Source organism: Spinacia oleracea, chromosome 5 (assembly GCF_020520425.1).
Source record: "Spinacia oleracea cultivar Varoflay chromosome 5, BTI_SOV_V1, whole genome shotgun sequence".
NCBI lineage: Eukaryota > Viridiplantae > Streptophyta > Magnoliopsida > Caryophyllales > Amaranthaceae > Spinacia > Spinacia oleracea.
This window is the reverse complement of record NC_079491.1, coordinates 126,682,928-126,700,606: the sequence shown is the minus strand read 5'-3', so window position 1 is coordinate 126,700,606 and position 17,679 is coordinate 126,682,928. Positions and strand designations below refer to the sequence as shown.

General features: G+C 35.5%; 1 protein-coding gene across 2 annotated transcripts; it reads left to right on the top strand.

Annotated features, from left to right (window-relative positions):
• Positions 1 to 1,267: 1,267 nt before the first annotated feature.
• Positions 1,268 to 14,208, top strand: LOC110789967 (uncharacterized). 2 transcript variants are annotated; one of them, XM_021994699.2, is made up of 6 exons: positions 1,269 to 2,240; positions 2,357 to 2,887; positions 3,020 to 3,129; positions 3,207 to 3,284; positions 12,073 to 12,834; positions 13,580 to 14,208. In XM_021994699.2, exons 1-6 carry the CDS (start codon positions 2,150 to 2,152, stop codon positions 13,715 to 13,717), a joined length of 1,710 nt encoding a protein of 569 aa, XP_021850391.2. In that variant the 5' UTR covers positions 1,269 to 2,149; the 3' UTR covers positions 13,718 to 14,208. The 2 variants fall into 2 exon arrangements, with proteins under 2 accessions (XP_021850390.2, XP_021850391.2); XM_021994698.2 differs by having other exon boundaries at positions 1,268 to 2,240; positions 2,357 to 3,129.
• The last annotated feature ends 3,471 nt before the right edge of the window (positions 14,209 to 17,679 follow it).

The window sequence follows — 17,679 nt, the reverse complement described above, 5'->3', positions numbered from 1 at the left end:
AAATAAAGCGGGAGCAGGTTAGGGGGTTGTGGATCGATCCGGGTTCTTTGGGGGATCATATACTTTCTATGCAACCTCTGCTCTTCAATCTGAATTTGTCTCCTTGTTAAAAGCTTTAGTTTGGGCTCGCGTGGTAGGTTACACTTGTATTATGCTTCACAAAGATTGCTCCAACTTGGTTCATTTTTAAGTTGTTCATCATTCTATTCCTGTCCTCCTCCAATGGATCGTAAAAGTTGTTCGGAGGATTGGTTCTCTGTTCCAATGGCTTTTTGTCTGCAAGGTTTCTCTAAAATAGGTGCATCAAGCCCATTTACGTGCTACGGATGCACGTCGAAGATCGAGATCTCTCCCCAAGTTTTAATTATATTTCTGTTTAGTTTGTATGTTATAAAAAAAAGTGTATTTTATAATATACCAAAAATAAATAAAAAACAATTTTGGTAAAGAGACCATGACTAAATGATTGTGTAATTCCTGGTGCGTTTTTTTCACGCCAAAAACCACTTTTCCATAAAGTGTATCTGTTTTATTTTATTTTTATTCTCTACCTTTTTTTATAAACTACTCCTTATTTATGTGTGGAAACAAATTTTAGTTTATAAATTATAGCAATAATAGATACGACGTAATAATAATCATTCTAAATTGGTAATATTTTAGTCAAATCGCTATATTAACAATGGAAAATATATCTCAATATTTTGATCAAATTGTCATATTAGCATTTTAAATATGCATATTAGATGAATAAATTTAAACAAGTATGTTAAAAATGTTATAACTATGCAGTAGTTTGGGAGATGTTCAATTAAATATTTTGTGAAAAAAAAAATCAAAATCTGTACGTGTACGAGATTTAATCTAGTTGTTTTATACTCCCTCTGTATTTATTTAAGGGATACACTTGCTTTTTCCGGCCGTATTTATTTAAGAGATACACTTGCCATTTTTAGTAACTTATCAACCCCACCATCTAATTAAATACGGAGTAATCTATTTACACCCCACCCTCACCCCCACCCCCACCCCCACCACCATCCCCTAAAATGACATGGTCTCCACTTCTTTTACTTATTAAAATATCTACCAACTCCACTTGTTTTATTACTTTATTTCATTCAATTCTTTTTCTTAATACCCGTACCCGACCAAGTGTATCTCTTAAATAAATACGGAAGGAGTACTACGTGTAGTCCCACTTGCAATTGCAAACTGCACCTCTTGAATCTTGATAGTAGATTTGATTTAGTTGAAACATTAATTCACAGCAAATAAAAAAAAATTATAGAAAAAAAAGAATATCAAATTCATCCGGTGGTTTGTTCTTCATACGTCTGTCTACCTCTAAACTGCAAAGTTCGACATAAAACCCTAATAATCACAGCCTCCGTTTTCATCGTCAATTCTCCATCTTCTCTCTCTCCTTCACTCCCTGCTTTCGTCCATCGAAATTTTCATTTCAGAATTATACCCCGGCATTGGACAAATTCTAACAGTCGCACTTAACCGTTTGGGGTTTTGATTATTGCACAAAATCAATCAAATTTGCTTCCAGACTTTGAGATTTCTGGTAATTTTTGATCATTTCCTTTAGGGTTTCGATTTTCCTTCGAATTTCATTGATTTCTGCGGGTTTAATTGGCTAGTGGTCACTTATTTAGGTTATTTTGATATTTCTAGTAGAGGGTTTGTTGAGTATTGCCAATACGTATTCTTGCAAATATTGATGAAGGTTTTATGAGCCTGCTTCTTGGTTTTGCAAATTATATTCGTACCATAAAAATATCTGAAACTCTTGTTTTTGGTTGTAAATACAAAGAGGTTTCCGAACTTTAATTGATTTCCGGGACTGATAACTGCTCTTTAAGGATACGCTGGGACTACTTTTTTGTTGATATCACTTAATTGGATACATTAGCTTCCCTAACTGTATAGGAAGAAAAATAATTACCAGCTTATTAAGCTGGTGGATTTGAAGACTGCTGCCCGTGTTGCAAAAATTCAGAAGTTGAGCTTGATAAGTTGTTAGATACTTGGTTCATGTGGTGTGAGATTTGGTTGGGGGTAAAAAAAATTGGTGCAAACGGTTGGGACCGGTGGCTTTGATATTCTAGTGATACGTTTATTATCATGCTAAACGCTCCTTATGGAAAAAAGTGAACCCAGTTTAGTTCCTGAATGGCTGAGAAGTAATGGAGGTGGCAGCTCTGGCCACCATTCTGTATCATCACAAGCAGGTGCGTACTGATTTATCCTTGCATCTTGTTACGTATAATTCTTTATGTTACAGATTATGAGTAATGCTGGTCGTCTAATCATTAGCATTTTGTTTTGTATATTTTGGTTGCTGTAGATGGTCCTCTGCTGGCACTGCCAAAAAGAAATAGACCTTCCAAGAGCATTAGTAATTCTGATTCCCCATTGTCTTCCCTCCTAGATCAGAGTTTTTCATCCAATTCTAGGAGAAATTTGAGTAGTAATGTTTATACAAAGCATGATAAGAACTATGGACGGTCCTATAGTGGTTTTCCAAAAAGTCAACGTGATAAGGATAGAGAAAGGATCTCCATTGCTGACAATTGGGATTCAGAGTATTCTGAGTCCTTGAGGGACATAATAACTAGAAGGGGCGAAGACACTTTAGGACGTTCTCAATCCATGATTTTAAGGAGACAGGGTGAGGTTGCGCAGCGAAGGGTTTCTAATGATCCGAGGAGTGTCAGCCATACTCATCATGACAATGGAAATGGTGTCCTTTCTGTTCGTAGCAGTGTTACTGGCGTCCAGAAATTGTCATTTGAAAGAGATTTTCCAGTGCTTGGATTTGACGAGAGGCCTAAGACTCCTGATGTAATCAGAGTTTCATCTCCTGACTTGTCTAGAGGTATTCAGAGCCTGTCCATTGTTAACCCACCATTGGTTTGTAGTGAGGGTTGGACTTCAGCTCTTGCTGAGGCGCCAACAGGTGCTGGAAGCAACAGTAATGGATCCTCGTCTGTTCTTCAATCTTCTGCAGCTGCTGCTTCTGGCTACATCTCATCATCAGGTGTTGGAAGCACATTGCATGGTCTAAATATGGCAGAAACTTTGGCGCAGGCATCACCACATTCTTATAATGTTCCACAGGTATTAAACTATTAATCGGCTTCTTTACTTATCTGGAAAAGAGCATTCCGCTGAAAAATATAGTTTCTTTTCTGCAGCCATCTATTCAAACGCAGAGGGATGAGTTGGCTATCACACAATCTAGGATATTAATCCCAATGACACCTAAAACTTTGGTAAGTACCTTCATCCACCATTCTAAGACTTTGTTGCTTTCCTTTCCTTTTTTTCAAGATATGTTTTAACAAAACGATTGCTAAAAGCTTTTGTAGAGTGAGAAGTTTCACCTTACTGTAACAAATACAAACCTGGTCCCTTGTGCTATGTGAACTTCACACTATTGCTGTATTGATTTAAATGCAGTCATTCCACTCTTCTGGCCTTTGTGCTCAGCTCTTGTACATCTACTAATATATTTGTGGTGTCTTATAGTTGGGTGGATTGTGTAATGTTGATATTAAACATTGCATATGGTCGTTCTTTGTGGAATTTTGCGGTATAGCAGATACTTTTCTTACGTATACAACTAAAGGGGAAAAAAGCACTGGTTTTAATTGTCTTACACTCTTACTGTAACAAGATGGTGCCCAACTTTAATATTCTGGGGATCTACTGTCCATGGGCATTAATATGGCTAGTTAATGTAGACTATATCTACATATCCATTGACTTAGCATATGTGCTTCTGGAGTTTGGGATGTTGAAATAGCACCATTTCTTATATATTCCCTTAAATACATATTGTCATCATTGTCTCTCATGAGCTTTGTACCAAATGTTTTTTATATGCACCTATAGAGTTTAATACTTCTATCTTCTTCACACTCCTTAGATGTATGTTGAAAATCATTGTCTATCTTGGGATTTCTAATGGTAAATACTTGAAAATTATTTTTCTGGAGTACGCAATATGCATGTGCGAAGGGTTAAGGCCCAAGGACTAGCTGGTAAGATCTAGGAAGTGAAAATTGAATATCTTCATTAATTGAAATTCATCAAAATATCAAATCGTTATGTGGATGAGGTTGACATCAAGAAAGGGTGGTGAAGTTACTTCCATGAGTTGTTCAGTGGTAAGTAACATAGATTTGTTGACCAGATTAAGATGTGGTGGGAACTACTACTAATATCAACATACTACAAGGAATGAAGTAAAAAATCTCCCGCCATGTGGTGAGCTAAAAGATGGTTAATAGAAAAGTGAAGAAGGCCTTTCATGGTTAACAAAACTCGTCAATTATTTACTAAGTTGTAGGAAGATGCCGTACAAACAAGGTTGACCACTATAGTTCTTTTATACATGGACAAAGGAGACATTAAAATTTGTAACTCTTATAGGTTTATATAGCTACACACAATGCAATTATGGCTGAAAGAGATTCTGAAAAGTATGAGAATCTCAGGTAACTAATTTTGTTACATGCCTAAGTATATATATGATGGAAGCAATACATCTAAGTGTTGGAATAATTAGCAACAAAGATACTTAATTGAATCGTATAGTGATAATGTGAAATCGATGTTCATAATGCAGAGATAGAGTTAGCGCAAGCGTGGTAGGAACTACAACTTTTATAAATGCATTACAAGGAAGTTGTGAAAAAAGGTTTGTGTTAGACGAGAAGCATAATTTTCTTCCATAAAAGGGACAGGTGCTGAAGGAACAGAGGCTTACCTCTATAATCTCTTTGTACAAGAACAAAGAAGACATTTGAAAACCATTGGGATGTAAGGCTTCTTAGTCATGTAATGTTATTGTTAGAGCAAGTGATTGAGAAGAGTATGAGAGAAGTGATTCATACCTTTCACGACCAATTTGGTTTTATGTTATGTTTGAAGCCTTACATATCTTTTAGATGTTTAATAAAGGTATTAGGTAAAAAAATCCGTTTGGAGAATTATGGACCTAGTTACTAGATTAGAATCATGTTGAAATATGCTTAGTTTTCTACTTGAGGTTTTGTGGAGGTGTTTTGAGGCAACATAATTCCTAACGTTATATCAGAGCCATTAGATAAAGGGGTTTAAGATATGAAATGGAGATAATTACTTCAATTTCAATTCAGCAATTCATTAAGGATTACGATTCAATTCCTTTTTTGCGATAATTTTGAATTTCCTTACAATGGAAACATATGGTGCATGATCTATGCAGATGTCATAGTTTTGGGTGGTATGGAAAATGAAAAGGCATTAATGACAAATTAAAACTTCAGAGACGTTGGTTAAAATCTAAGGATATTTGGAATGTACACTTTAGAAGGGATTTGTTTCATACGATTGACGTAATTATCAGGCTTAGTACCAAGGTTTAGAGTGTATTATATATCTGGGTTAATCATGCTAGAAAAAAGAGTTAGATAGATGAGTTAGGTGCATGGAATTAAAACTCGGCCGTTCCGTTACGTAACGGCCGTTCTGTAACCTATTTTGGATTTGCCGTTCCGCGAAAACCCGTTACGTTACGGTTTGAAAAAATTCACGTCTTTCTCCCCGCGTCGTCCGTTACGTAACGGTGACTCGCCGCATTAGACGTTTTTTTCTCCGTTACACCGTTTCTTTACATAAATTGACCAAAAATATTTTTGTAATTAGTTATGTAGTTTATAAAACATGATATTTCGTGTGTTTATTTGTTCACAAAATATAATACTCACTTATATTAGGATAGATTTGGTTATATTGTATTGATATAATACTTTTTAGACTAAAAATGTAATAATAAGGCTTAGATATGTTAATGTGGTTTTTTTCAAAAAATTCACACCGCGTCAGCCGCGATCCGTTCTATTCTTCCGTTACAAGCGGTTTCCGCGACAACGCGACCTTTACCGCGAACGCGACCGCATCCGCCTTTTTTTTCTATGGTTAGGTGTTGAGGACTTAAGTAACAGCGTCAAAGGTCGTCTTACTGAGGCTGAAAGTAGCTTGCTTACCATGCCCCCACTTCGGGAATTATTTGTGACAAGAAGGTTTCATAGGAGCTGTCCTAATTATGCCCATTTCCAATGAAGCCAAAGATTCATTTGTTCTTTTGGCTTTAGGATGTGATGGACTAAATCAAATGGCTCTTAATACCTCTTCGCTTTCTTTCCATGAAGTAGAAGATGGTCGTCCCGTTATTGCTTTTGGGTCAATTGGAAACAACCTCTCTGCAATTGCAGGGGTAAGGTTGCCTACGCCCGACCCCCCCTTACCCCGCTTCTTGCGAGAGCCTCTTTTGAGGCAATGGGGTAATGATAATGAATGAATGAAAGGTTTCATAGGAGGCGCACTGCTCCACCATTCAAAAACATTGCTGCTATAAAATAAATGAATAATAGCACCAATATGTTTATATTAAATCACCTCTAATCCATAAAATGCGATAAAACACCATATTTTGCTGTTGTATTTACGGCAACGATGCATAAGTGATGAAATTGAAAACAGAAGCACTAAGAGTTAAACATAGTGGAGTGTCAAAACCTTTCAGAGACCATGACTAACACGAAATGGTAGAATTGGGAACCTTTTCAGGTTTCAACTTTATCTCTCCAACAAGGAGTCAAGATAGGTGGCTATCAAGGTCATTGTTGGCGATAACGGCTTAAGCTCGATGACAAACATCGTTAAATATCTTACACAATAGTACACTTGCCTAGGTTACTTGCTCAAAGTCTTAACTTTAATGAGCTACTTATCAGTCATAGATTTGCAAAAAATCATCATTATTGTTCTAGATTATAAAGACCTTTACATTGTTGTGTTCTTTTCAACTATCATGTTAGTAATTCTATTAATACATTTTATATGGTAAGGTTGATATCTTAATGAGTTTGTAGGATGTTAGGAGGCCTCTGACACATTGAGTTCATGGAGTTAATATACGAAGTATAATGAATAGGAATATCAAGTGTTGTCATTTTCTTAGAGAGGGCTTGTTTATGCGTAGAAATTCAAGTTACACCTCAGTGATACTGATTGAGGGTATGTTCTAAAGCTATGAAATCTAACAGCCACCCTAAGACACGATCACAAAACCATAAGAACGAGTGTTAGGAAGTTGAGATGTTTTTGAAAGACTATGGAAATCAAAACACTTTCATAGCAAACATGCTTTTTTGTTGTCTAATTATCTATATTAAAAGTGGTGCTCTTGTGGCTGCATATCTTAAGGGAAAAGGAAAGGATGAGTAGATTTTGATTGGGGTTATTCTTCTCACATATGTGTTGGTTGAAAGCTCATTTTCTTTTTGTAAGATACAAATCCATACAATTATATTGATAGTTATGCGTATAAGGTTGTTGCAGTTGTGACAATCATTAGAATGCATGGTAGTATGGTGAGATTGTGAGAACTTTGTCTATTATTCACATTTGAGGATGAATTGATTTTTGTTGGTACCCTTTACAAAGTGTTAATTATGCCAAGGTAGTAAGAGGTGCTCTCTTGTATTAATGAGAGATACAGAAGTTGGTAGCTTGGGTTTGATCAGTTTAATTGGTGACACGACTGACACCAAATTATGGGTTATGCATGTTGGAGTTGATGAAACAAAGACTTGTAAGGTGACAAAAATATAGGAAACCTTGAGTTTGGTGAGCATTGTTTATATGGAAAACATAAGATGGTTAACTTCATGGGTATCTAGGTTCTTTGAATACCTTTGATGTTCAAGGGTGCACTGAGGTTCTTACTTCAGAGATGGTGTGGCTACTCTTTCTACAGGTGCTTGGTTTGAGATGAAAGGCAGGAGACTTTGGGCCTTCTATGAGAGTTGGTTCTTTCTTGGGCTTAGTTCATGTGGTGCATCATGTTTCAATGGAAAGTGCTGGGACCAATGTGGCAAATTTATTGTGATAATTCGCTTTTCCCTCGTTTATTGTGAAAATGATTTTAAGTTCAGGGTTTCGTGTTCAGATTGTTGAAGGGTTGAGTATGAGTCGCTCTTGTTCACTAGTTTAAAGTTTTAATTGTTTGTTTGCTTATGTTTCTAGTGTCAAAGTCAATTTATGCTTTGTGGTGAACTAAAGTAGTAAAGTCACGGTGGAGAATTATTAAATTATCCCATGAATTCTTGTGTGCGGAGAATTTTTCTTGGCTTTATGATTTTATGTTAGTACTTAGCACACTGATGTGAATTTTTTGGGAGGTGTTTAGGGTTGAGTGAATCTAGAAAACACCATTGACTATTGTTCATGTCATTTATATTACATGATTTACATCCATGAAAGCTAATGAAAAGACACACTATCTCCTTGCCTCTCTGGTCACTTTAAATTACCTAAGTAATTCCTGTTCATCTCTCTTGCTCTTATTTTCAGTTTTGTTCATTTTACTTTGTTGTCAACTGTCACAAAAATCTGATCCAACCGTAGCATTTTAGAAAAAAGGTCCTGTTTACCTCAACACCTCATAGTCTTGAAATGCAATCTTAAGCCTATAAAAACTTTCTTTGTGAATTAAGAAATAGTATGTGCCATTAACAGAGGGAAAAACCACCGAATACCTATATTGGGTTTAAGATCATCACCGGATTGAAATTGAGAAATTATCACTATTTTCAGTTCATTAAGAAATGATGCTCATTTGCCACAGCACCTTCTGGTATTTCTATTAAATACACAATATTGTCATCACTTTTAATTCCAGTTTCATCCATTAGTACCTCCATGTAAAACAAGCTGTTAGTATTGTGTGACTTCTTTACATGTAAGGATAATAGGTGTTATCATAGGGTAAATGGTTTGGTTCTAACTTTATAGGCATAAAGCTTTGACAATCATTTTCAGTTCCTATTCTCATTCACCACTACCCCTTCTGCTATTTCTATTAAATGCCCAATACTGTCATTGCCTTTAATTCCAGTTTCACTATTGGACCTTGGTACCTCCATGTTAAACATGCTGTTAGTATGAAATCCAGGTAAGGATAATTGGTCAAAGTGTAAATAGTTTGGTTCTAAACTTTATAGGCATAAAATTTTGCTATTTCCTGGAAGAATTTTCATTATAGAAGGAACAACTAATGAAAGTTGACATGAGATGTTGCCTAGATGGACTCGTCACTGGATTGTATGTTAAGTCTGCCATTTGCAGGCGTGAGTTTTGGTGAGGAGAAGACTGATCGATTTGTAGCTTTGATGCGTTTGCTGTAGCCTGGTGAGAGTTGAACAAAAGAAAATAAATGGATGTTAGAAAGAAGATAATGGACATTTTTTTTTAGAACGAAGATGATGTAGAAGATTTTTGGTGTGAGCTTTGCTGATGTTTTTTGAGCCAATTAGTTGGTGACTTACATGTTTATCTGATGCTTAACATAGAATTTAGCATTATTTTGAACTTATGGTGGCATACAGATTTCAATTAAACACACGAATTAGCTTTTACCCTCATCCCAAATAATCATTTCAGCGCGAGGCTAAGGGCTATTCTTGTTTGAAAGATTATGAAAGCTATCAACATAAGAAAGTAAACGTGTCATCCCAAGAAAAGATGTACTCTATTCCAATATTCAATACCTTTTTTTTCTAAAGGAAAGTTGTTTTCCATATTTGGGGAACCCCTTAACAAAACAAAGGAAAACTTAAATTTCCAGTAAAGTGTTTTCCATTGAAACAAGAGTATCTTTGACTTGGAAATTCAAATGTGGGCATGTTATGCTGAGATTTGCCAAGGTATTGGGCACAAGAAAATACTAGAAATCTAGGGAAAATTTCATGGCGTAGCCGCGCAGCTGCCTGGATTATTTCTGTGTAAGGTGCAATGCTTTAAATTCAAATCTGCATTGGAATGTGAAAAAATGGAGTTTGATAGTTTGGACATGTTATTAGGCCTAGGCACACGAATGTGGTGAGGAGACTTAGAGGGATAGTAAGGGAAGTCTACCTAGGTAGAATTGGGAAAAGGTAAAAAAAATATACTCCCTCCGTCCCTTAATACTCGCACCGCTTTCCTTTTCGGGCCGTCCCTTAATACTTGCACCGCTTCTATAAATAGAAATTTATACCAATATTATATTATTTCTCACACTTACTCACCCCACCTACACCCCTATTCCCTACAAAAAATCATTTAAAAATTCACACCCCCACTCATCATTCCCCACCTCTTACACATTTCCCACTAACTATATTAAAAAATACCCCACTATCAACTAACACCCATTAAATTAATAAGTCAATTTAAATGTCTTAAACTCCGCACCGGTCAAACCGGTGCGAGTATTAAGGGAGTACTTCCTAAATTTCTTTTTAGTTGCAATATTTTGAATTTTATGCCTGTCGATGCATTAATTCAACCATAAATTTATTAATTATCCATAAGTAAAAATTATAAAAGGTGGTATTTTGGAAACATACACTGTACCAAGATTCCATGTGATTATGTTTTTCCTTAAGGTATAAATCACCAAAGACAGATAGAGTAAAGTGTGTGAATAGTACAAAAGTCAAAGTGTTGCAAGGAAAAGGAAATGGAGGACGTATGTTTTTTTCCGTTAATTTAATATAAGATCTTTTGGTTTGTTTGTCAATCATTCCATTCTTTAGCATTCAATATTATATTAAACCCATAATCTTTTATCAAAAATATGTACTCCACTCGTTCCTCTTTGTTCTACTCACTTTCCATTTCAAGGTGTTTTTGAAAGTTCTACTCACTTTTGCTTTATTCTGTTCTAGTCTACAAATTTATCACTTTACTCTCCCTTCCCCACAATATTTACGCCTTTCCATTGTTTTTTTTACATATATCCGCCATTTACTACATCTCTCTTACTTTATTTACTTTTTCATACACCCACACACCTTTTCCACATTTACATAGAAACAAGCACTAATTCTGAAATCTACACACTAAATTTATTGTGGACCATGCCTAAAAGAAAGTCAATAACTTGATTCTAATTTATTTTGACGTGTTTATTAGAATTATTATGAAAAAATATCAAATTGGTGTCGTTCATACATGTTGTCCTTGAATAATGTGATTTTAAAAGTCACAACTCTCTTTTAAAAACATAGGGTTACTTTGATTCAAAAAATGTTACTATATCTAAGAAAATTGGTGTTTAATTGATTAGTCACTATGTGAACACTAAAGGTCACTATGTATGTAAAAGGGGTGCTAGAGTAAATTGTTGGCTTTAGGTCCAGGTCTATGCAAGAATAATTCAGAGAGTACACAGTAAGTGAGTAGAACAAAATGGAACGGGAGTATTTTAGTTTATTTATTTTTTTTGCTTTCCTTTACTTATTTTTCTTTCTTTGGTACCTCGAAAGTAAAAAAACAAAAACAAATTATACACATCTTAGTATCTTACGGTTCCATTTTCTCTAATGGTTTTGACAAGTTGGAGCCTTGGAGGTAAGGCTATGTAGATCTGAACCTCCCACCTCTGCTTTGATAGGATGGTAGTGAAGACTACCTTTAAGTCTTTAGCTAATGACTTGGAAGATGAGCTTCTACAGTGTCATGCTTTGTAGCGTTTTCTTTCTTTTATTGGACCTCTCGTTCTCATTGATGCTAAGAAAGGAAATGCATAATGCCCAATAAGTATTCAAGCTGTAAATAAATTTCACTTGAATTAGTGGAATTTAAACTAGCAATGGGACAAATAAACTACACTGAATATTTTTTATCATTTTCTCTTCTAACGAGAGCTTCGATTGGTTTTCATTGGTTTTCAAAATATGGCTTTTCTAAATGGATAGCATGTTTTTGTGAATCTTACAGTTATTTATTCTGAACCCTTGTTTTTGAGGGTTACTTGAACAATGGTATTTATATTGTGGTGTGTGAATATCTAGCATCTCATTTTTCTGTTCTCTTTGCTTTCCGAATTAGAAATATGAGAACAAGACCTACCTTGTCCTTCTCGATTCTCTCTATATGATTGTTTTGTTATGTTGCCATGTTGGAGTGCAAGGAAGATGCATCTTTGTTTTAAAAGCTTGTAATATTGCCGTTTCTTTTTCGCAGGGTCCAACTTCGTCTGATAAATTAAAGCCCAAGACACCAGTGAGATCCAGTGAAGCTGCTGGAGTTTCCCTGAAAAATGGGATGCAGCATCTGTCACCGCTGCAAATTGGCAGTCCAGCGGCCCGTGGATCAAGTGTTAGAGTGGATAGCCCAAATTCACCCTCAGGAAAGCTGCTGCTGCGTAAACCTGGACGTGAAAATGGTGCTTCCTCTGTTTTCAAGGATATTCAGAGTCCAACAACAAATGCCAGCAGCAGGGTTCCAGATGGTCAGTCTGCTGGTTTAGCTTCAGTTGTTTCTCTTCCCTTGAAGAATTCACACAATCCGAAGGTTTCTTCTGGTGAGCGGAAAAATTCTGCCTCTGGTTTGAATGCTGGACTTGCTGATAAGCGTTCCTCCCTTGCACAAGCCCAAAGCCGGAGTGATTTCTTTAAACTAATGAGAGAAAAGTCTGTGAGCAACACGGCTGGCACTGCTGATCCAGAGACTGCTGTTTCATCTGATACTGTGGACAAATCTGTCAAAGAATTGAAGGAACTGACTAGTGTTTCAGGGACTTCTGTTGGAAATGGAAGTGAGTTGAAATGTAATGGCGAAACTTGGAGAGTAGCCGACAGTTTATTTCTTTCCAAGGAGACTGACAATGAAGCCATAAATCCAGATGAGGAGGAGAGAGCCTTTTTAATTTCTCTTGGGTGGGACGATAATGCTGGTGATGAAGAGGTTATTACAGAAGAGGAGATACATGCTTTCTGTCTGGAGGTTAGCAACTGCATTCCTTATTTTTCTTTTCTTTCTTTCTCAGCTAACTATGTCTAGCTTCGGGGTGGTGGGAATTGGTCCTTCTAAAATAAAGAAAATTAAGGAGGCATACATTTATTACTTTTTTCATCCCACAAAGACAAAGTTGCTAACATGTTGAAAATAATAATGTATGTAATTATTATTCCCTCTACCAAATCAAGTATCTGCATACACCATACATGCATTGTTCTTAGACAATTAAACATATACTACCTCCGTTTCATAATACTTGCACCATTTCTCATTTGGGCACTATTTATCAACCAACTTTGACAATCTTTCTTTCACCATTATGTAAGAAAAAACACAGTCAAGCGAGATCTTGTTAAATTCGTATCAATGCAAGGATTTCAAATATCAACTTTATAATTTTTAGTTATACGCAATTAGAGATATTAATGTCTAAAGAAGCGCGTTGGAATAAGTGAAAAAAGAAATGTTGCATATATTGTGAAATGGAGGTAGTACTAAGTAGCTTATAGCCTAATAGTAGATTTTACCAGTTTTATGGGATATTGGACATTGTCAAAGTCACCCTATCGCACTTTATCGAGTCAAATTAGAAGATTTGAAGGGTTTTATTTTAATTTTTTTGAATTAAGCTCATCTTAAGCTGGTCTATGACAATTCTTCATGAGCAATTGATATTCAGGTTATTGTGTCTAGAATAATGTTGATTAACAAGCTAATATCTTATGTCCAGGTCATGAAAGGGAGACAAACTCCTAGAGTGTGTCGTCTCCTGCAGGCAAAGACGATGTCACATTCTGGACTGCATCCTGCATGTTCTGGTGCAGCTTCAACTGAATCTAGTGCTTCCGCTTCTCAGACAGAAGCTTGAATTTTTGTTGTTGGCTGACTGAGCAAGATAAGGCGGAGTATTTTATAGAAGATACCTTGATTATTGTTACATTCCCTCCATTCCTGTTTGGCAGAAAGCTAATTGTTGAGTATTGATATACAAATAGCAGGCATTCTGGTAGCAGTTGGTTTTGGGCACTTGACAAATGTGGTTTGCCAGTTACTGCAATAAGTTTCCAGTGCTGAGTACTCCTAATCTGATGTCAATATCTATTATAGTTTTGATGCTGGAAATAGTAGGGTAGAGGCAGTTATGGTCTACACTCTAGAGAGGTAGAATCCTGGGTAAATAGGTGCTTTTAGGGATCCCTTTTTGGTTTCACATACTCCGTATAGTTTTTGATATCCCAAATATTTTTGGTTTTCTGATTTTGGATGAGAATAGTTGAAGTAAAAGAGCCACAATATCTTGTTCAAAACTTCCACAAAGGAGAAATATCAAAGGTATCAATTCTTGCTTCTGTGCTGTAATTTTGTGATTTCCCTTCTCCAAAGCCAGATAAATGCTTGCATTTTTAGCTGTTTAATATTGAGAAAGATGTGTTTTTTTTATGCTTCCAAATTGATGTAGAAATGTCTTTATGATTTGAGATTAAGGATCCTGTCGGTATTCGGCCACCACTGCCCATATATTGCTGAAGCTTATGAAGAGGTGAGTTAGAGGTAAGATGACGGTGTTAGATTTTATGTTGAGGCGGTTATGAATTGGATGATGACGGTAATGATGGAAACAGAAAAATGACGATTAGGTGGGAGGGTGAAGAGACTAGTTTTGTTAGTTGGGTGAAAACAGGGGATGAAAATTTATTTAATTTAGTTACACATATATTAGAGGTATTGAATATCAATTTATCAAATCACCAGATGTCCCTAATCTAAATTGTTAAATTAGACATAAATGACTAATTAAAAGACTAATTAAAAGACTAGTTTTGTAAGTTGATTGATAGCCTAAGTTTCATGAAAATATAGATGTCTAATCTCCCCTACTAATGACATTTATTTTTGGGAAACTCATGATGTATATTTTGATGCGCTAATCTGATCTTGTGACTCTTTCCAACCAAAAAAATAAAAATAAAGATGTCTAATCATTGATATATATTGGATCGACCTACCTAAAATTCTTTAAACAAGTTATTGAAATTTAAGTTGGATTCTTCATATATGAGTATGATATTTTTACACTCAATGATTAGTATGTCTTTGACATTGTCAAACGTCACGTCGTAAAAGAGGGTTATAATGGCAGTGATAGAGATTGCTAAAAATTAAGTGGTACTTATTGTTATACAAGATTGAAGATGTTATCCTATGTCAATATGAATGGTGTCCTAGGCATCTCGAACATCAAGAACTGAAAATGCATGGCCGAGCTTAAATTGATTAAAAATTAATTATTTGTTTTGACAGTTCAAGTTTGGAGTTCAAAAAACAATTTGAATATTAATATAAAATGCCATCATATTATCAAATTAGACATTAACGAAAAATTAATTTAATATTGACACACTTGCTCAAGGACGAGTGGGATATTGAAGAATTAAATCCTTCGATCAAGATGACAATCACTAATAATAGATAGGATAAATAATATATATTATTAATCCGATTAAAGACTTAGTTGGAATCAGGATCTACACCGCACAAATCTTCATAAATAAATCAACTTTTCTTGCGAAATTAAAATCATAGCCCCAAATTCTCACAAGTAGAGAGATAGTACAAAATAAATGGATAGTTAAAACCCAATAAATCGGTAAAGAAACTCTCCAATAGAGAGAGAAAGGAGTTCTTATTCCAAACATGAAATCAAAATTTAGAAGAAAAAAAACAAGTAAAGAGGGGCTTACCATCAACCTAATGGTTGGTGGTAGTCCTTAGACAATTAGGGATTTACATAGAGTTATATAAAGTTTTTGTTAGAGTAATTGATGATTATTTAATTAATCAGGGAAAAATAAATTGGAACAATAAAGAAAATTAAATGTAAGATGAAAAATTTGGAGGTGGGAATATCCTTTAAGCAATGTGCTTGAAGACTATAAAACCCACCCTAAACTAGGAGACTATGTTTTATTGATTTAGAATTAGAGTTTTATAACAGTATTGAGCAAATACTCTCTCTAATTCTCACCCACTAGCACAAAGTTGAACAAAATAAAGAACCCTTCTTCATGAGCCCTAAATTTCTCTCTCTACTTTGTGGATGATGTTCAATAAATGCCCCCAAAAGGATATTTATACTAGTTCATTAAATGGACCACATACCCGATTCAAAACATTAGCAAATCCAACAAACCCTCCCGTGCGGACGCACACCTTTACCAGTGCCAGCATACGAGAATAGACTTAGTTATTGCCTCATTTTCTGCATTTTGTGTGTATGCACACATTACCCATGTGTCCGCAAATATTTCTCGCGCGCCTGCGCACCTCAACTCTTGGCCAGCTTGTCGTAAGATTGACATAACTCTCTCGTTTCTTATCCAAAATCAGCTTATGATCAGGCGTTAGAAAGCTATTGAAATAAGCTTTCACTTCAGTTCGAATCACCTCAAATAAAAGAGTAGATTATGACGAGATATGTTCATTTTAAGTTGAACTTGTAGTTTTTTTTCTTCCAAAAAGTATAATTACTCGAAAATAAATTATTATCCAAAATATATTTATGTTGAATTGAATAATTTATACTTCCTCCATTTTTTTAATTGCATCATATGAGATTTCACGTTTGTCAATGCACTATTTTAATCACTAATATATCTCATTATATATTTGAAAAAATTATAAAAATTTGATGATTTGAAAGTGAATTTCGAGACAAATATAACAAGATCCACATAAATATATTTTTCCTTACATATAAATCACAAAAAATAACTATATAAGAATATGGGAATAGTGCTAAAGCCCAAATGGTGCAATTATTAAAAAATTGTGAAAGTATTGAATTATAAAATAAAATGTGTATTACATAAAATATTATAGGAAACTATTGTACAAGGCTTTGTAGTTTGAAATTTGATGTGGTAAATCAAGCTACAACACTTTGTAATTTACCATTGGAGTTGCTCTTATATGATTGAGATGAATTTTGCATGTCTTTTCTATTATACTACGTATGAAAGGACTTTTGGGGACTTTGATTTCCACCAAAATGTCTACATTGTCCATACTTACTTACGGCGAATTATTTTAATGTAAAATTTACTTATTCCGTATAAAGTTACTCCGTATAATTAAGTCTCATATGAGTATGTTGTTAGGTTATGATACATATGACAATTCATAAATCATGCGGAAAAACCATAAAGCCAGGAAAGCATATTATTTACACATAATCATTTAGCATAGTTTAGATGCATACACTTTGTTGCGTGCCCTCCCTAGCTGCGCCCGAACCGAACAAGAACAAGTCTTTAGGACTCCAAATGTCGTCCCTCCGTAGATAGTCCACAGCACGTTCGGATCCGCCTTAAGCTTGACCAACTAGAATCGCCCTTAAGGTATTTAGAATTTTCGGCTAATGTAGGCAATTATATGACTGAATTTTTGCTCTCAAAAATCACTTTGAATACTTGAATCGTGTATACAAATAATGACCCTAGGCCCTTATTTATAGAGGTATGGAAAATGAATTGTAATCCTACTAGGATGTGGATTTGTTAATTAGAACTTTATTAGGACTCTAAATAACAAAGCAAATCTAATAGGATTAGGATTTTAATCTTCGCACGAATCCTAATAGGATTAGGATTTCCCTCACACGCATCGTACAAGCCGTGCACCCGCGCAGGCCTTGCGGCCCACGACAAGCGCACAACCCATGTGCGGTGCTGCGCGCGCGCGCGCCCTTGGCTGGGCCTGGTCGAGGCGTGCGTTGCTGCGTGCGGCTCGCTGGGCGATGGCCTGGCTTCGTGCTGGGCCTTCGTCTAGCGG

What these genes read in the sequence shown, in the direction of transcription:
- LOC110789967 (XM_021994698.2), top strand. Translation starts at nt 2,150, where the DNA reads ATGGAAAAAAGTGAACCCAGTTTAGTTCCTGAATGGCTGAGAAGTAAT. An exon ending in TTCTGTATCATCACAAGCAG is followed by an intron (nt 2,241 to 2,356) that starts GTGCGTACTGAT and finishes TGGTTGCTGTAG; the next exon opens with ATGGTCCTCTGCTGGCACTG. An exon ending in ATTCTTATAATGTTCCACAG is followed by an intron (nt 3,130 to 3,206) that starts GTATTAAACTAT and finishes TCTTTTCTGCAG; the next exon opens with CCATCTATTCAAACGCAGAG.